The following is a 20,899-nucleotide window of genomic DNA, read 5'->3' as shown; positions in this document are numbered from 1 at the left end:
TATCAAAAATTTCGGGACCCACTTTTCGCTTTTTTCAGGGACTACCAAATAGTAAATCTAGTATTAAATATGGTGTAACAAAATGAATCTTAGTTGATAAGGAGGTTTTTCCTGCATTATAAATAAATATGACAGATGCAAATAAAATCTACCAGAAAACAAGAATCTTCACTACCTTAACAAAATTACTTTATTATCATCTATGATATAAGTGATCATCAGCGTCAGTCGCGGATATAAAGGGGAAGGCAAAAAAGAAAGTTTTTTTTTTAAACCATCGATATTTCTTCTATTTCAAATGGAGAGATAAATGACAATGAGATCCCTTTCAAGCTGAGCATAAACTGTGTTCATTCGGTAATTCGACTCATTTCTCGCATCGCGAACTTCATTCTGCAGTGAACGAATTCTCTTGTGCAATCTGTTCATGATTTCCGACAGACGACTCGCAATCTTTTCAAGGTCATCTTTTTCCGAGACAACCAAATTAAACGCGTCTTTGAGAAACTTATTAAGTACTTTGAACGCGTGTTCTTTAGCTTGATTACGTAACTCTAACTTGAGCTCCATGGCTCGTATTTCGTCTTTCAGATCTCGTTGATGTTTCTGAGCCTCTTCGATCTCCGAACTCAGAGCTTCGTTTTCACTCAATTTTTGTTCCAGATCTCGTTTCGTATCTTCCAGCTTCTCCTTAACAAATTACAGATAAAATACGATTTTTCAATTATGCTAGGAAGAGGCGATAATTTTGTGTTACTGAACAAAATTGCAAACAAGCGACAGTTGTGAACTTTCTTCCGCGCGAGTTGATTTCATAAAAATCGGAACTGGCAAGCTCGCAACTCGAATCAGCCCACTTGCGCTTTTAATTTTTCCAGCTCTCAATTTTTCCCAGTTTTCCCATCACTTAAAATCTGTGTCTGAGTTAAGGCCGTGCTGTGAAATTTTTATTGGATCATTAAAATTGAAAATTTACCAGACATATTTTATGTCAACTTCTGAAAAAACTGCTTGAATGAATTTCAAAAAGATGTTTCCAAATTTTCCTCAGCAAACAGAAACAAAAAATTACTAGGAAGAAAAAATGACGAGGTCTCAGTGGAAGTCATTTGACGCGTTCAGATTCGATGTTTGAGTTGAGCCTGATAAAAATCGGACTGATAAAAATTGTGTCGACGCGTCAAAAAAAAGTCAGAACCAGTCAGAAAAAAAACATCCCAGATACTGTCATCCCAGAAGGCTTAGAAATTCGGAGACAAATTGATTCCAATTAAAATCTTTCAAATATTAATCCGAACCTTGCTTTTAAGCTAAATTTAACTGCTGATTTTGCTTCCAATGAAACCCTTTTCATTACGAGGCCAAACTGTGTATTTTGTGAATTGTAAGCGGATTCTGCAACAATGACGCTCCCTTTGTCCTTCTTTTGTTCTTTCAATTCCTTTGATTGTTCCGACAAAATTTTAACATATTAAAAGATTTGTGGCTAGAATCAAGAAACATATGGACACAAAGATGTTCGCCTATCCAGTGCACAGTTTTGCCGCGTAATGTTTGAAGCAAAATCATAGCTTTGATCATTTGCCGATGAAAAGTTTTGTTTTCGTCAAACTATTTCTTTTTTTTGTTTAATATTCATTTCACTTTAGTTTGGAATACTGAAACTGGATGGACGTTTTTTCAAATAGCTTTTTTTGCTTTGAACGCTTTTTTTAGAATTTTTTCGGGGATTCGACCCCCTGCCGGCCCAAAGGGTCCCCCTTTGTATTAATTTGAGATATCCATTCTTGGCTGACTGACCCTACAACTTTCTAAAATATACTAATTTTGAAGGTGGAGCGCGCGCCAAAAAAAAACGCATTTTGTGGTCAACATTTAACAAAAAGTGCCAAAAAGTTTCCAAAAAAGTTGCTAATTTCAAATACGATCGGGAAATTTTGAGAAAATACCCTTTAAAAAATCATAGATCCGACCCCAAAAAATTAGTTTGCTTTTTTACTTGCTAAAACATTCAGTATACTCATTAAAATAGCAAGATTGTAAATCAATTTGGGCTCAAGATAAGTTTTGTCACAATGAAAGTATATGTTTCATCTGTTTATGACTTAGATTTTTTCCGTTTTCTTAAGGTTTTTTGTTTATAAAACCGCCAGAAATGCTTCTGCAACAATTGATAAACCCGTAAAGCTGTTCAAAAGAAGACAATTGATAAACCTGTATAGTTGTGCAAAATATAAAGATCGAAATTGTGTGAACAGTAGTCGATTAATCAAATCCAGCATTATATTTTCTCGCCCGGTTTTCAATGCAAAACAAGACTGCTCGAACATGAGGGCAAAAACGAGAATGTTCCGACTGCACCTTAATCGACTTCGAATAGTTTTTGGGAAAAGAAAATATTGAAAGATTATAAATTTTGAACATCATCAAAAATCAAGTGCGCAAATTTCAGTCGTACGAAATTAATACGACCGATTAGCTAGCCTCAATTTTTTTTGGACCGATTTCGTTCTGCGGGTTAATTTGCCACTCATAAATAATTCGCGTTACGCTCTCACCATTACGAATAAATTTTTCAAAGCGCACATAATTTAGTCCAGAACATGGCCAAATTGCAATTTTCAACTCCCCAGAATTTTACAAAAAAAATTGGTTTGTTCAAACTATTATTTCGATCACCCAAAAATTGATTTAAAAAAACACCCCAAGCATGAATATTCCCGTTTCTTCGAAAGTTGGTACAATAAAGACAGTGAGGCACTAAAAAACGGTGTATCAAATAGCATAAGCTTTGCTAGCATTGCTTATGTGTTATCGTTTTTTGTTACTAAATTTGCACTTCCGGACGAACAATACATATAGCCGATCTGAGAAAATAAGATGATCATATTGGCATGGCCATTTAGCGGCAGATGCATGACTATTCATTCATTTTCGTTATGTTTTTTAAAAGAAAAAACTGAATAAAAAAAAATCAATTCTTTTGTTGTGCTCATTTACAACTAAATTTTTAAAACTTAAAACAATGAGATTGATAGCCAAAATGATGTACGTAGTATTAGTATCCTTGAATCTGTTTCGCTAATATGTAATTGAACATTTTTCAAAAAATTTTAAATTTTATCTTTATGCTTCCCGAAAACAAACGACTAATTATAGAAAAATTTAGAAGTATAATGAAGCAGTTGTAATATCAGACCGGGAGTGAGCGAATTGATAGATTATTTTACCCATCTCCACTAAGAATTAGTCTGAAAGTTGGAATTGTTCAAACGAAGTTTTTTTTTACACATTTTTTCAAATGATATATTCCAATCTGAATAATTATAGAGGGGACTTAAATATGATCTGAATTTTTCGATGTTGATCCAGCTCTTCGTGTTGTAATTAAATTTGCGAAGAAAACACTCTTAAATTTATTGTTCCCTCTCATCGTTTTTCCTGCGACCTCTCAAGATTGTCGGGACAAAAAAGTCTATAATTGTGTTTTACCTGACTGGTGTGTAGCTGCATCTCGAGATGATCTATTCTTTCGTGACACAGCACTCGCTCTCTTTCATCCGTATCCACGCATTGCGTTATTTCCTACAACATAAAGTCTTTTTCCCGTTGAGTAATTTTTTGAAATCTATTTCATACATTTGTATATGCATTTGGCTGGCGTATTATTATTCATACATCTCATCAGCGATCCATCTAGGATTTTCTCGAGGGAGGGGCGGATATTCAATTAATTTTCGAAAATGTTGTTGATATTTTTTTTAGGTTGACTAAACTGAATTTTTTTTAGCTCTGCCAAAGCAAAAAAAAAAGACCCTGTTTTGGTCAGATTCTCTGCGAGGCAGGCAAAATTTAGAAAAAACAGGCCAAAAATGACATTTTTAGGCTTTTTCTGGAAAACTTTGACCAAAAAATTGCGTTTTTTCGGCGCGCGCTTCCCCCTCAAAATAAGTATATATTGGCACCAAAGGCGCCTTTAGTAAAATTTTAGTGTCCGTCAGCCAAAAATGGATATCTCAAATTAATACAAAGGGGGGACCTTTTTTGACTAACCTTTTTCTATTTGTGAAAGTTGTATGACTATAATTTTTGGTGAACTCCAGCCAGCGGATTTGCCCCCCCCCCCCCAAATCCGCTGGCTGGAGTTCACCAAAAATTATAGTCATACAACTTTCACAAATAGAAAAAGGTTAATCGCACACTTTTCATGCAATTCCATAAGTACAGAAAAATGCATGAAAGTTCCATGATTAGTAATTTCTCATATATAGAAAATGTATGACTAGAATTTTTCCGTAAACCAAAAAATTTAATTTATTAAAAGATTAATTTCTTAATAATTTTGGGATGTCGTCGTAACCGAACACAAATGACACAACCATGGTTTACTCAAAACTGGGTCACCAAACTTTTGGCCGCCTTGCCTTTGCAAGGCATTGGAAACTACCTGAGTGGTTTATTAGTTGTCTTACTGAAATCACATACTGAAAGAGTCAAACTTTTAAATTTTGGCAAAACTTTTCAAGAAGATCAATTTGAGAATTTATTTTTTTAACTAATCAGACATTGATCCAGGCATAAATAAACATGCTATACAAAACAAATAGGAATTTTTTGGAAAATGTTTGTTCGAGTACAAAGTTTGTTTTGCGGTTGAAACACAGAAGCGCAGAAATTGTATCATTAGCATTTTTTTGACAAAAAGGTTTTCTTTTTTTTGGACAATACACTGACTTTTATTTCAAAGCAAGAAAAAAGATGACACCATTTTAGCAAAATATATAAAGTTTGCATGATTAGTGTTTTTTAATAGACTTAATTTATAGAATTGTATGAGCAGCATTTTCGGTCTATGGAGGTTAACCGGGGGTGCATCTCATAACGTAAATTTTTTTTGTGTCGTCTTAATTTTTTTCGCCCAAAATCAAAAGTTGAATATTTTGAGTTAAAATTTAGCCAATCAAATTCAGGCACAAACTGAAAATATTGGGCTCATTTTTAAAATAAGTAAACAAATCAGCCAAATCGACTATAAAAACAAAAATTTCCGCCAAATTTTTGAAATTTTTTCAAATCTACTGTTGAGCTCTGCGCGGATCAAAAAAATTCATCAAATAGCTCTAGGACAAAACAATTGGCCATTCTCAATTTTGCTCGAATAGGTACACTAGTTTGGTTTTGTTAGAAATGGGCTTATTATATCAGTGAATGCAATAGTGTTAACCAAGCAAGGGCGATCATTGTTTTGTTTTCTACTTGCTAATTAAAAGACTCAGGGTGAAAATTGATAAATTGATTCATTTGAAAAAATAGATTTTTTTTTCCATCAGAGTGCAGAAAAATTAAATCTTTTGATACTGGAAAACTCTAAACTGCTAGTTGTTAAGCTGTTACATTTATTAAACAGAAATGAATTCCCAGCTTAGAAAAACTGCCATTTTGACCAAAAATAATAATTCATTTGGTACGAGGGTGTAATTTTTTGTAGGTACTTCAGTTCAAACAAACGCAATCTATTGTTCACTGTTCAAATCAAACTGGCAAAATTAGCAAATTTTAAACTTCCAAAAACTACAAAATAGATCTTAATTAGTTTTTTTGGTTTCAGTCGAATTCAAGACAAAACTTTTTAGACGGTAAAAATAAATTCGTAAAAAGTTATGAAATAGGTATGAGCAAAGCAAACCCCAAAGATTAAATTTTGTCTTTTTCTTAAAAATTTGCAGCAAGAAATCATTACAATTTCAGCTTTTCTCTCAATTTTATAGCCACAGGTTGTGGAATTAACACAAACTAGAAAGTTCAGTGTCTAATAAGGGATTTAGAAATTCTTTTTTGTGCCTCGATTCACATGGGAAGGATTTAATTTGCCGCTTACTTGTTACTCAGGAATTAAATCTTTCATTATGATCCCAAATGGACCAAGCTGACCATTTTTAAACACGCGTGTTTTTGCAAATATTGCTGCTAGCATAAAATATTTTTCTACTTTTGTGCTCAATACTTCAAATGGTTTTTAATGAAACCCATTTTTTGTCAAGATGTAGAGTCGAAATTCGTCAGATGAGAAACAACCGCCCTAAGCATAAATATTCGGTCACTCTCTTTGAAACTCCAAATGGAAATATCACATTAATTATTTCAAATGTTTTTTATTCATTTCTTTAAACAACAACACTGCTCGTATTTATATCAATTCAACTTCCTGAATGTTGCGATTCTTCTTTATAAACAAATAAAACGTTTTTGTTTGTGCAACGGAAGAAAATAGGAAAATTAATAGTTTCTTTTCTTTTATTTGTTGAATTTATACCCTCTCAAGCTTATGTTAACTAAAAAAGGATGTTTTGGAGGTTGTATCTTATTGATAAAACCAAATTATTTGCCCATTTTAGTTTGCAACGCATTAATTCACCGCTTACGCGTGTTTGGTGTGCTAATTATCTCAAATTGGACGAACTAGTTATTTTCAAACACCCATAATTTTACAAACATTATCTTTCTGGTGAATTGAAATTTTGTCAAAAATGCTTAGTGAAAAAGTTGAAAATTGAACAAGTAAAAGAAATTTTTTCGAAGGTCGGAACAATGAACAATTTGCAATAAAAAATGACTAAAATTATCTCACAAAGCGAGCCCGAGCGGTTTTATTCTGCTAGGCTATTTCAAACATGAAATAATACTTTGCTCTACAGCTTTGCTTCTTGCTCTGTTTTTCATTAACCAGTTGGTGGAATTTTTTTTCATTTTATTGCCTTTACTTCTATTTTTTGGTAATTATGCGGAAAATTTTGTCCCAATTTCAAAAGAGTGTCAAGTTTCTCATGTAGTTAGTGTTTTAAAACAGGACTAGAGTTGAACTCAAAACACATACGTCATAGCTCCTTGAAAAATGGTATTATCATTAATTCGACCCAAAACTTCAAAATTGGTATTAAAAATACAGCTATAAAAATTTTTGAATTTTTGAACTTGACTGACTGAAACTTAAATCGATACCTCAGCAATGAATTGGTTTTTAAATTTCTTAGGCAAAAAATTTAAAATGATCCCAGTTTCTTTCAATGGCTAATTCTGGCGCAACATTTAGAGGTTGCGTGGGCAAAAATTATGAATTGATCAAAAAAATTTTTATTAAAAAAGATGACAGATGTGCAATTTGTTTATCATTCATCTTATCAATTAAAACAACTTGATAAAACAAGCCAATCATAAAAATTAATACCATTATTTAAAAAGCATCAAATTATTGATCTGAAAACAAATAAAACGAATTGAATCCCGTAAATGACTCAAATTTGAGACGAGAAGTTTGAAAAAATCATATTGGAAGAAATTGCTTTAAAAATGAAATTTGACCAATCAGTGTTTTTGTATTGCATGTAGAATTGATAGAATTTTTCCCGTGAGCTTTTATGAATTATTATATCTTTACTTTTAGGTTCTAGTGTCAAAAAGTTTAATGAGTTTTGCTATGTATCAAGTTAAAAAATATCGATTTTTTGATAAAAACAAAGAATAAGATTTCGATGAATTTTTTAAACACATTTAAAAAAAAATTTTCTTAAGTTTTTGTAGCAATTTCTCACGTTCAACCAATAAAACATGACTGAGTGAGACATTTATATTATTTGCGACAAGGAACATAAAATTTAAGAAAAATTAGAGTATTGGAAACGAATACATTGAAAACCATATTAAGTTGGTCAATTCTATGTTTAAAATTGCCGCAAAAAGTCGCTTTGGCAATTGTTTCTTCTATTTTTAAAAATTGAACAGAAGAACATTTCCCAATAATTGTGATTTTGCGAATTTGATTCAAACACATACAGCTGATGATAAAATGAAACAAGGTTGCTCGTATCATGGTTAGTTTCCTGAAAGTGCCGACTGCTTTTCAAGATCTTTGAAGCATTGTTCGCTTAAAAATGAATGAAGTTTTCATTACAAAAAAAAATATTTTTTTAAGTATGATTTTTTTTCAAATCAATCCTCCACGCGCCATACAGAGTAAAAAATGTAATTTTTGCTTTTAAAAAAAGGAGCAAATATGACAAATAGCTTTCCAAGAGGGATCAAATTTCCGTTTACTCGTCGATTGGCACCACCTTTAAACCCACGAAACTTTATGAAAAAAGTTAAAAGTAAAACAAAAATTTAAAATTGAGCTAACCAACAATAGTTTTCAGATGATAGAGACCAAACTGCCAAAAAATGGCTAGTCATAAAATCGAAATTTGCCTGGAGAAAAAAAAACGAAAACAAATTTTCTGTAGCTTTCTTCGAAAACCGGAACAAGAAACCTTAAGTATACTGTCAGCTATCAGCAGTTAATGAAAAAAAACGTAAGCTCGGATGATTCAGTTTACTAGAAAACATAATCACCTTTGAAATATCAGCTCAATTTAAAATCATGTGTTGCACGAAAAACATGGTGGTTTGCTTGTTATTGGTACGGAAAAGTCTTTGTTACAAGTGACTAACTTTTCTTACTATGAAAACTGACACAATTTGTTTCTGTAAAAATTTACCAGTATTGAAATAATGAAGCTATTTTGTAGTTTTGGGAGGTGTTGAGTCCTCCGATAAAAAAAAACACAACACTGTTGGCCCACGGCACATTCTGGTGTAAATTCTTTTCCAGGCACATTTTTTACTTTTCGTTTTCCACAATTTATAGTAAAGCCTTGGTTCAACAATAATCAAAACTGCTCTAAAATCAACCGCAGAAAAATTTATTAATCATTTGGCGCTTGTGGATGATTTATGTAAGAAAAAAAAGCTAACTAATTGCTCGCCGAAGTGCAAAAAAAACTTGGGCGTAAAAGCGGTAACTTTTTGCTGTTTTTGCAAGTAAAATTGGGATCTGAGAAAACTTCCAAGATTTTGAATGTGCATAATGGTTAATAATTTTAATTTGATAATCACATCAGGCTTCATAAAACAAAGTCAGTAAAATTAATAGCATCATATTAAGAGGAATGAATGTTTCCGAACATGTGTTTCGAAGATTTAATAAAGCGCGTGCAAAACAATTAATTGGTTTTGGGCTTCTGGCTTTTGAAAACACTGTTCAATCAAGGCTTGGTCAACTATCAAATGCTGAAAAAGTTGTGAAAACATTTTTGTTTGGGCCTAAATACGAAAATGATATCACTTATCTTACGTTCAGTAGATGATGTTATTCCGTCAAGTATCTACTGAAAATTTAATTCAAAATTTTTATTTATGCGACTGACAATTTTTACCCTTTCGATATGCAAAGGTATTGCAATCGGGTACTATACTTGTTTCCCGTAAACAACTTTGTCCTCAGGATCTTCACGTGAGGAGTGAAGATCCTGTGGACAAATTCTAGATAGTCTTCACTTCTTGAGATTTTGAGATTCTTGAAAATTCAAATAAAAGTACTAGCTAGTAAATAATTGAAGCCTGTTTCAAGTTGTAATTATCTTTTCAAAAAATTTTTCGTCCTAGTTTCTATCGCTTCATTTTCCATTTTTTAAACGCCAATTTTTATCTGGTAGAGACTTTATTTATATAATTTCAAAGCATGGGTTTTGTTCCAATTTAAATAGTTTTTAGCAGAACTGAAACTAGATTATTGAATAATTTTTTCGTTTTTTTTTGTTTTGTGTTTAAATATTCAAACTGTTTCAGTTTTTGCTATATCGAATTAGTCTGTTTATTTTGCGTAATTTTGAGGGCAACATATATTAATTTCGGATTAATTGTTCCAGTTTGGATGGGTCGTACAAGCTTTCAAGTTTATTGAAACTTTTTATGACAACAGTTTTGTGTTCGGCTCAAAAGAATTCGACACAAAATTTGTTGCCTTTGTTGCCACTCGGTAAATGATTTCCTTTTTAAAGGGCTGTTTGTGAAAATCATCTGATACAAATATGAAATTTTTGTAGCTGTAAATTTTCAACTTTTGTCAAGTTATTTTTCAAGTAATTTTTTTCCAACAAAACTTTCCAGATTTTTTTTTGACTTCTGTTTGCTTTTCATTCACTAATTTGTAGCGCAATGTGTTTTTTCGCATCGCAATTTTTGCGAAACTCAACTTCGCCTCTGTGTTAAACATTAGTTCTAAGGATGAACTACGAGCATTTATGTTTAAAAAATCTAACTTCAATTAAAAGTTGTGCTTTTGCAAAGATTTACTTAAACAAAAAAAAATCAACAAATTTGAAAAAAATATATATGATATGTATTTAATTGATAACGCGGAACTATTCGAACCGAGTGGAAAAAATTTTTGTGCAAAAAAGAACTTAAATGAATCTAAATTTGTTTAACTAAGTCATTTTCGTATACTTACCCTTACAAAAAATCAAATTTCACTTTTTTAACCAACCAAAAAATTCCAAAAAAAAATTGATCGATTTTTTAATTCATATTTGAGCATTTGATATTTTAATACAATGTTTTGCGGAGAAGAAACCTAAAATAAGCCAGATAAAAGAACATTTTTCAGGCTAGCTGAGGTTACATTGTTCCCATATTGTTCCCATGTCTGCAAGCTTCAGGTTACTTTTGGCCTATGCATTATAACATTATTCTGCACGTGATAATAATAATGGTCCAAAATTTCCACTTTAATTCTTTACATTTCTGTTTTTTAAGCGATGTTGAGAGGTTTTCATCTTTAAGGAAACGAGGAAATTTGAAAGAGTCGCTTAGTTTTTCTCCCACCTGTACCACATTCTGAAGTGAGGACAGTTCCTGCTTGAGCAGTTCCAGTTTGGGTCTCTGAGTCTTGAGACACTTCTGAGAGAGACTGCGGGTGAGGTCGTTGCTGCTGCTCACCATCAGCTCCAAGTCCTGGATGCACCGGTGGTACTTGCCAAACACCAACTCTACACACGAGTGAAAATATAAAGCAAACTTAATTTTTTAAAAAACATTACGAAGCCAAACTGTGCATTTTGTGATTTGTAAGCGGATTCCGCAAAAAGGACGCTCCCTTTCTTCTTCTCTTGTTTTTTCATTTACTTTGATCGTTCCGACAGAATTTGAGCATGTTTAAAGACTTATCTCTGGAGTCCAGGAACATACAGACACAATATTGTGCGCCTATCCAGTGCACAGTTTGGCCTCGTAATGAAAATTGTGGGACATACTGGAGAATTTCAGCGCCTTAATCGGACAAAAAATAGTAATTGCCTCTTTTCCTTTTTCCCACCTGCGGGTTAAGTAAAAAGTTTGTTCACATTTGTTCTAAGAATTTACAAAATTTACACGCAAGCATTATGTCAATATGCTGTACTGTTACTTGGAACGGCTGCTAAAACCGAAATATTGAAAGTTTAAAAAAAATAAAAGCCGAAACTTCGAAATTGCTTCCTTTTGCGAAAAACAGGCAGTCTCCGAAAACTAAAAGACAAATTTAAGTTCTGTTACGCCAGGGAGACAAAAACACGACTAAAGACAAAACTAAAAACAAAACAGTCAATTAAATTCAATTCTGCATCGCTCACAAGATCTATGCATTCGTGATAACAAGTTTTTAACGAAAGTTTACTGGCACTTGGAAATTTAATTTCAACTGTATTTTTTGTTGTTTGCTCATGACGAAACCACTCGATAGGCAGCTAACTGGCCTTTTTGATGTTCTTCCAAGCTGGGATTTTTTTCTTATTTTGAGATATGTAAATCGGTGACCGCTCGACTAGCATAAAAGTTTGAAAACATGAAATTGTATTGACTAGCAAAATTTTATAGCAGTATTTCTCAGAAATACAAAACAATAACAATGCCTTTAAATTGAAAGATGCATTTCTGAGAAATTGAAGTTTGAGCATTTGATAAACTAAGCAATCAAAAATCAAATTAATTTCCTATTGTCGTGATCAGTGACAACACGATCTGTAATGACTTGAGCCGAAGACTCATCGTCGCGCAAATTGTGAAAGTCTGAAAAAATTGATAAGATTTAGTTAATCCCCTCCTATTGCATCAGGGGGGAGGATGGGATCGTTACAAGGAACAAAATTTATCGGATCTAACAACCTCCTCCCTTTCAAGAAGGGGGAGGAGATTGTTAAGTAAATTAAGTTGGCCAGATCTTTTTAACTATCCCCCGTTACTTTTCAAAAGGGGAGATTTGTTAGTGGGTACAAATTTTATATATGCTTAACAATTGAATTATATTTACAGGGGTGGTAATTCGTTACTAGTCATCCTACGGAGGAAAATACTTGAAGAGATCCAGTTGGTCGAATTTCCGACCAATCAGAATGAGGTGGAGATTCTTTAGTAAGTACCATAGGGGGATTTTTAAGACGATCCAAAACTTCGCATATGTTTAATTATTACTTTATAGGGGGCCATATATTGTGAGTAATGATTTTAGTTTTGACGAATTGAACTTAGTATTTCGATTTTAATGCTAATCGATACAATTTCCAATTTTGAAACTTTTATGCTAGTCGAGCTTTATGCTAGTGGATATAATTATAAGTATTTATAATTTTTAAAGTGCGGAGAAGAGGTAAAAGAAAAAATGCCTGGAAAATTTTCAGCTTGAATTAAAAATTAATTTCCGACGTCAAAATGAGCAGTCTTAGATTAAATGTTAGGTCGAATTCGTTAATAAGAATGATTTTTTCATAATATTCGGCTTTAACGTTCTCTTAATAAAATCATGTGAGTAAAGCAAACAAAAGGATCTAAATTATGTTTTATTTCAGAAAGTAAGTAGATAGGAGTATTTACATTATCCGGGTTGACCTCCATATACCGAAAATGCATATCATACAATTACATACAACAACAATTATTATCATACAATTCCATACATCAAGTGTATGGAAAAAATGCTTGTCATACAATTTTCATACATTTTCAAAAAACAATAGAAAATAAAAACTAAACATTTTCAGTGGCTTCTTGAGAACAGTTGAACAGGATGGTAACGAAAAAAAAACTGACTTCAAAATTTTTTTAATGCTTACCATACAATTTCCATTTATGAAATTTGTATGACAAGCATTTTCGCCATAAGGGATAATTTTTTCGAAATTTTTTGCGAATCACTTTTTGGAAACTTCAAATGAATTGGTAGTACTTTTTTCAAATGATGAGATCAAAATGCGAAAACAATTCCGTTCAAATCCAAGTAAAGGAGAAGCAATCAAGAACAAAAAAAACAAACTTCGTTTATTTTTTTCTCTCAAAAATGCTTTGATGCAAGCAACATTTTCTAGAATTTGTCACCCTTTAGCGCTATTAGGCATTGCAGATAGGTGATAAAGCCCTATAAATATGTAATTTAATCGTTTTCCATAGAAAAAAAATGAAAAACGAAAAAAATATATAAAAATTTTGGAATTGTTTTTTCTTTTGAGCTCACAAATTTTACATTTTCTAATTCCATACCCAAACGTGATATCTGTGTTTTTGCAATGTTTTTAAAATATATATATGGTTGATATGCAGTGAGAGAAACCGAGAGAGGGTATCATTTCAATTTTTTCAATCTTTTTTCAATTTCTACCAATTTTTAAATCTGTCAAAATGCTTTTCAAATTTCACAAAAATCACATTGATTAGCAATAATAATGCCGTCTAAACCATCGATTTTTTATTTGAGCAATATTTGTTTGTTGGGTGTCGTGGCAAAAACTAACAAAGTGAAACCAAAAAACTTTTTTTTTCCAGTTTTTAAAACTTATTAATTTTCCAATCTGTTTTTTTTTGCCATCGACAAAAACATAACAGAGCTTAAATTTGATATACAATACGCTCCTAACTGCAATATGAATGTGACGATATGATTTTTTTACTTAAAAAAATTAAAATTTTTTGAGGATTCGGGCTCGCTCTAAATGTTGGCTGAGTTTTTTATTTTACCTCTTTGTTTTTTGCAATCTGCTTATAGTTATCGGAAGAATAACAACAGAGTTTAATGTTTATAAGTAAACGTTTCTAGTCACAATATTTTTAAGTAAAAAAAAACAACCTTTTTTCGGTCTTCCGGCTCGCTCCAAAGATTGGCTTCAAATTTTAAATTTTACCTTAATATTTTTTCAACTGTTGATAGCTATCGGAGTAACATTAACAGAGCAGAGTTTTGATATATAGAACGTTTCTAAAATCAAAGTAAATGTGACGATATAATTTTTTTTTTAAGTAAAAAAAATTTCGGGGTTCAGGCTCGCTCCTAAGATTGCTTAATTTTTTGTTTTAACATAATTTTTTTGCTATCTGTTTATAGCTTTCGGAAGAGCAGAGTTTAATTTTGATAGAGAAAACGTTCCTTAGTTCGAAGTGAGATTGACGATATATATTTTTTTAAGAAACAACCTTCTTTTGTCTTTCTGGCTCGCTCCAAAGATTGGCTAAAATTTTTGATTTAACTTAAATTTCTTTGTAATCTGTTTATAGCTATAGTAGGAACAGTAATCAAACGAGCATAAGTGGAGTGAATTACTACGAACATTCTTTTTCAAACCTAAGTCGCGAATGAAAGTGCTACTCTGGTGGCATTTTTAAAAAGTTAGGCTGTTTTATTCGTATACTAGCAAAAGTTAGATATGTTCTAATTAACTATATGCAAAGTTAGTGTGGTTGCCTTTATGTTTTTACATTCCAAATGATTAAATGCAAATGATTAGATGCTTGATTTTTTTGTGCATTTTGAAGCTCCTGAATGTTTGCTGTTTTGTCGCTCGTGTTTGCGAATCTGCAGCTTCGCCTCTTTGTTGTAGTCCTTATAATGTTCTTTTTCAGAGGAAATGCATTTGTGGATGTCAGAACTAGTGGATTCACGATGTGATTACCGAACTGCAGGAGGTTTGCCGGAGATAGTTCGCACATATATAAAGTTTTTCTTTAAAAAAAATAAAGGTTTTTTTATATTTTTTTTGAGGTAAACCCCCTCTCCCTCCAGTATTGCCATCTTAGATTTTTTTTCAGGTTTTCTTCTCTGTTCAGAGATTGCACGGCTTATTAAATGGGCTTTAATGTAATTTGTGCCGCATTTGAAAAAAAAATTCCGAGAACTGTTTGTCATACAATTTTCATAAATGACAAATTTTTAGTCATACAATTTTCATTTATGGCAAAAATGTTAGTCATACAATTTCCATTTATGTCAAATAGTTTATTATAGAGATTTCATGCAATTTTCTGTACGTATGGAATTGTATGGAATTGTATGACAAGAAATTTCCCATGCATTAGAATTGTATGATAAGCATTTTGGTCAACCCGGGTATCTAGTATAACCAATTCTATAAATCAAAAATAATGTCAATAGTTTAAACATTGCTTGATTTAAACGAAATTGGAAAATATGTATCGAAATGAAGGCAAAAAGTGGAAAAAAGATTTCACTATTTGAAATAGCAGAGAAGATTTCTGTATTTGCTATTTGAATGAAAATTTCTCATTTGAACTAGCAAAAGAAAAGTTATTTTTTTATGGGAAAGAAGTAACGGACCAAGTTAACATCCTCCCCCCAAATCCTTTTAGATTGGAGGATGCTAACTTGGTTCTGAGTTCGAATTATCAGCCAATCAGATTAGAGCATTTTACATGCAGCGCTAAGTTGATGTTAATTAAAATGAACGCTGGTGTGGAAGATCTTAACTTTGTCTATTTGGGGGGAGGATGTTAATTGATCCGAAGTAACTACCTGACTGTTGGATGATGAGTTTGGTGGCATCGTCCTCAGAGTCCACCAGTCCCCTCAGAGCTCCCAATTCCGCCTGCAGATGACTGTTGCAGACCTGAACAAACAAAACTCCAGAAAAGAATTGGGACCAAATGAACTATCCCCCCTAAACAAACATAGGGAGGAGATATTTCACTTGGTTTCAGGAGCGAATTTAGGGGAGGGGGTGCGGACGCTTTTTTCATCGTGGATTCGACCCCTCTGCCGTTTTCTCTTTGTACTAATTTGAGATATCCATTTTTGGTGACGGACCTTAAAATTTTTCTAACGGTGCCTTCGGCGCCAATATATACTAATTTTGAGGGAGAGGCGCGCGTCCAAAAAAACGCGATTTTTTGGTCGAAGTTTTCCAAAAAGTGCCTAAAAACGCTTTTTGGCCCGTTTTTTAGGCCCAAATGCATGACCATTTTGTTTAACTAGGGATTTTCTCGAGAAATGTTAGTCATCCAATTTCCTAAGATAAAAAAAGTATGAAAAATATTTTTCCATAGCTTCCATGTGTGGAATTGTACTATGGCTGTTTTTGGTCAATCGATTCGCACCCGTTTTTTCAACGTTATTGAACTAAGAGATCATAATAAAAATAAAAAAAAATATTTTAAGAGCGTACGCATGTTAAATTTTGGTACCGAAAGTTTTCTAATTAACGAAATTGTTAACGGATTACTTTAACTATTTCACCCTTAGGTTTCTAGTAAAGAATTGCCACAACCCCCCTCCCCCCCCCCCCCCCCTCCTATGCTGAGCTACTAAGACGGGTAAGGATATGTGAATTTTGCACACCTAGTAACAAATCTCCACCGCTCCCCCCCCCCCTTTGCACAAGGGGATAAATAGCTAAAGGAGATCCTTATTAACCTCGAGACGGTCCAACTTGACTTTATAGTGGTTGTTCTCTTCTTGCAGACTGCTGAATTCTTCCCTCGAAAGACTGAAACATCTGACAAGACCACTCATGGCAATCTCCTGTCCAACTATCGAATGGTTCTCACGACTAACCACACTCACAGTGCTCACGAGAACTCACAACTCAGGATGAAATAACACAGACTACGATAAAGACGGTACAAGGCTTAAGACTCACAAACTATAATACTAACGAACCACGCACAGTGATTAAGCAAACTGCGATTATTCAATGCGATTGCTTTTTCAATGATTTTTTGTTTGCTTATTGAGACGGAAAAAAGCAAGGACTACCATTTCAGTTTTTAGAATTTTTAGAGCAAGTAAAAACAGTCCTATAAATTGATCCGATTTTGAGTCCAGTTGTAAATAATCAGAGCGCAAAATTCGATTATCGCCCGCGCGATTGAAAATGGACATCTAATGGTGTAATCTGCCTTTGCTTTACCACCTAATCCGATCTTGGAAAGATGCGAGGGTCGGCCTAAAATCCCGCCACGAGACCCGCCGGTGGGGGAAAAGGGAAGCTTGAAAAGAATATCGATTGACGCTTAAGCTCCAAATCAACGGCTGAATTGACCTAGCAACCCTGCTTGTCAATGTTTATTGACGTATTGTACTAAAATTTTAACCCCATTTTCTCGATGAAAACACGACTGGTAATATGCGTGAATTTAGCTTTTGAAACTTTTGTTTTCTGCAGTTGATGCTTGTAAGCTCGACATTTGACCTTTTTGTCTATCAAACAAAACTAAATTAACTTATACAATATTTTGGAGATTATACCCTTATTAAAGTTTGTTGAGCTACGTAAGGGGCTCACTTTGATATAATTATGTCTGTGATCGACTGGGTATTTTTGGCGTAATTTTTGATTAACTAAGAAAAGCCAAAATGACCCATTTTTGGGGTAAAATATCGGACCCGAATTTCGCAAAACAAATTACACCATATTAATTCTGCTAAAATTCTAAGCAAGTTTTGTCTCATAAGTTTTCACCTAAACTCAACCCAATTTGAGAAAATGCGTTTTAAGTTTCAAGTTTAACGCGTTTTTTCCGGTTAATTTAAATCAGCACTGTACATTTTCAAACAAAACCGATATATAACAAGAAGCTGTAATTAACTAGATGTTAATGGATGTGAAAACCCTATATCCCGTCTTTAGAAAAAGTTTGATCTACCATTTTAAAAAAAATTTTTTTATGAGGTATAAGAAAAAAAAAGGTTAAATGTTTGTACAGACCTGACATTTGCCGAGATTTAGAGGACAAAACTAGGTTGTTCGTAATAGTGAATTGTTAGATTGGTTGTTTAGATTCTTGGTTATTTAGATTTAGTTAGTCAGGCTCTGACTAATAGAAATAGGTTTAACAAAAGTGTTGAATAAAGTTTACATCTAACAAGCGATGAAAAGAACATAAGAGTGAATCACACACAGTGTGTCACTCAGAAAGGACAAACCAGTGACCTTGAGCGGACTGGTACAATAAATCTGCAGCATGGCTGCAAAAGGCAATATAACAAATGAGGTACTAAATGTCGCCTCATCACATTCCCCGCGGAAAGGAAAATTTTTTGGAGAAGCCAAAAATTGTTCAATAATTAAATCAATAAACTGCACCCCTAAGCATTCATATTAGATAGCACCCCTATCCCGTAAAAATGCATGGTGACAAAATATAGTTAAATACGAAGTTTTGTTGAAAGTTTGAAAGAGAGTTTTAGCTACGATCAATTTTCGTCCTGAGCTTTATCCAGCGAGGATGAGAATGGCGCCTCCGGAGCAGTTAAGTGCGAACGGTCCCGAATGAGAGGTCGCCGTTTAGGTGACTGTGACGATGGTTGGGCACTTGTGGTAGGCAATATGTTGGCCTCATTTTCCGGCGATTTTTCTTCTTCTACCCATTTGACAGAGTGGCGTAATGGGTCGCCAAAGAATTTTGGGGCCCTTTTGTTTCGAGATGAAGTACGAATTCCCTCTGAATCATCCGTAGCCATTTGAGCTGGGATAGAGAGAGATGGGAGCGACGAATATGGGTCTGCTTGAGCACTCTTCCCTGGGAGAACTGGACTTTCGGAGTCGACGACGTCAAGTGGTAGCTGATTTGGACCCGGAGCCAAAGTTGTAGGACTGTGAAATAGAGTTGTAGGGACAACAGGCTGAGTGATGGTCGGAAGAGACACACTAGTATCTATTGAAGACTGGCCCGGTGTTAGGAATGAGTTGCCAAACGTGACAGGCAGTGATTCGTTATGCAATCGTATTCGTTTCTCCATTGGAGTAGATATCCGAGTTTCGTGCGAAGCGTGATGGTCGGGAGGACTCTCATTGGACGAATCAACGGTAAGGTCCACCACCGCCGGTAGCGACAGGCACGTGTTAGCTGGCCGTTTTTCAAGCAACGTCGGATGAGATGCGCGAGTAACAGGTTTCATCCCTCCACTTTTTGATGACGTTCCAGAAGATTGAAGACGGCCACCTAGTGTTGCTGAAAAGGTATTATTGAAGTTAGGCTTAAGGCAGACATGGTTTTTTCGATAAACTTTTCCCTTGTCAGTAACATAGGTGTGATCGGTGATGCGAGTAATTTTGAATTTCGCAAGCTTAAAAAGAGGTTTGCCAGACTGACGATCTAAAATTTATCTAAACACTCTCACACGGTTAGGATCGGATAAAAGGAGTTTTTCTAGTTTACTTGTTTTGGAATGCCGACGGGGTTGAAGTGTCGGTAAACGACGAACAGTATCTGGAGCCCCTGGAGGCGTATTAGCTGATCGGTCTTCCGCGAAGCATAGCGTTTTGCGAGAGAGGCCTGTTTTTAATGACTGGGCCAAATCCGAATGGCGACTCGACAGCTCCTGTAGAACCCGCTTTCCCCCATCTGGCGGGAGATTCCTCTTCTGTTGTGTCCAGTTCTTAGCCGCCCGGGCGAGATCAGCTAGCGCTTTGTACGGTTCACTCTCAGCAATGTTTCCCTCTAGTGAGAACATTGGGTTGAAGCGCGGAGTAATCTGAGGACTGAGACTGCCCCTCGGCACCACTTTGACACGATCCCGACTATAGTCCTGACTGGCAATTTGGTCCGGCGTTAAGAGATTGCGTTCGAGTCCTTGTGCTGAAGAATCAGAATTAACTATATTAAGAAAAGCTTGTGACCATTCAGTATTGGGCTTACGTCCGAAGTGCATTTCAAATGGTGACTTCTTAAGTGTAGAATGATTGTTTTTATGAATATCTTCTATTATTCGATGAATTACTTCTTTAAAATTACCGAAATTAGGGTCCAGTTGTTCAGTGCCTAACTTGCGTTTTATAGTCTGTATCATACGTTCAACGAGACCGGAGCCTCGATGGTCTCCGACTGGAGAAAGGATATGTTTGATGCCTTTACTAGAACAAAATTGTTGTACCATGTCGTTTTTAAACCCAGAGCCGTGATCAGTCCTGATAGAATGAGGTAACCCATGAATTCAGATATAAGATTCAAGAAATTTCGTAACCTTTTTAGCCCCAGTAGTTTTAGTAATAAGTACAGAAGGAAATTTCGAGAAGCGATCGATAGCTACTAAGAGGAATATTTTCACGCCTTTATCATCCAAAATAGGACCAGCAAAATCTAACTGCAGCTCCTGATTTGGCCCCGTCAACTGGGGCAAAGATTGTGCGGAATGAAAAGTTTTAACGGGCTTTAGGTTCCTACCATACAGTGTGCACTCGCGGCACTTCTCGCAGGTGTCGACTATCTGCCGGTTCAAGAACGGCCACCAAATATACTCTGAGGCTGACATCATGGCCTCTTGGCCAGGGTGCGACCGATGAAGGCGGGCAAGGACGGCTGGTCTCAAAACCTCTGGGAAGGCCAGTTTGTTGTCAATTATCACACAGTTGTTGACGACCGCTGCCTTGGGCCAAAATTGGGCCATGTAAGATCCGAGTTTGTTAAAACTGGAAACGTCTTTGCTGTTAATAGCTCGTTTCATCGGGCCCAAAAATCGGTCTTCCTCCCTGAGCTCGGCTAGAAGGTCCGCGTCGAATAAGCCTGGTAGACCCATAATTTCTTTCCTTGACTTTGATACAATGGGTTTTCCACCATTGATTGCGTACACACCAACTTTATCAGCAAGTTGGATTCTCCCCGGTCTTGATAATCGGCACTTCTTCATAGCTTCCAAAAGCTGGTTGTGTCCCTCCCTTCTAGAGGCAGTTCTAGCAGCCACAAATCGGGTCTTCGCCGCACGCTCTCGTGTCCGATTACGTTGGCGCACCTGGTCCAGGCAAGAGATTCGTCCTACTTGACGAGATCTTAC

The 20,899-nt window shown here is 34.7% G+C and overlaps 1 protein-coding gene across 1 annotated transcript; it reads right to left on the bottom strand.

Moving 5' to 3' along the window:
• Positions 1-294: 294 nt before the first annotated feature.
• Positions 295-17,131, bottom strand: LOC134854836 (outer dense fiber protein 2-like). Its single transcript, XM_063871194.1, has 5 exons — positions 16,541-17,131; positions 15,644-15,737; positions 10,699-10,862; positions 3,493-3,585; positions 295-690 (listed from the first exon to the last, which is right to left on the bottom strand). The coding sequence occupies exons 1-5, from the start codon at positions 16,637-16,639 to the stop codon at positions 295-297; spliced, it is 846 nt and encodes a 281-aa protein (XP_063727264.1). The 5' UTR covers positions 16,640-17,131.
• Positions 17,132-20,899: the final 3,768 nt, after the last annotated feature.

Source organism: Symsagittifera roscoffensis, chromosome 9 (genome assembly GCF_963678635.1).
Source record: "Symsagittifera roscoffensis chromosome 9, txSymRosc1.1, whole genome shotgun sequence".
Lineage (NCBI taxonomy): Eukaryota > Metazoa > Xenacoelomorpha > Acoela > Convolutidae > Symsagittifera > Symsagittifera roscoffensis.
This window is presented reverse-complemented; position numbering and strand designations above follow the sequence as displayed.

What these genes read in the sequence shown, in the direction of transcription:
- LOC134854836 (XM_063871194.1), bottom strand. Translation starts at nt 16,639, where the DNA reads ATGAGTGGTCTTGTCAGATGTTTCAGTCTTTCGAGGGAAGAATTCAGC. An exon ending in TCAAGTTGGACCGTCTCGAG is followed by an intron (nt 15,738 to 16,540) that starts GTTAATAAGGAT and finishes TTGTTTGTTCAG; the next exon opens with GTCTGCAACAGTCATCTGCA. An exon ending in ACTCATCATCCAACAGTCAG is followed by an intron (nt 10,863 to 15,643) that starts GTAGTTACTTCG and finishes ACTCGTGTGTAG; the next exon opens with AGTTGGTGTTTGGCAAGTAC.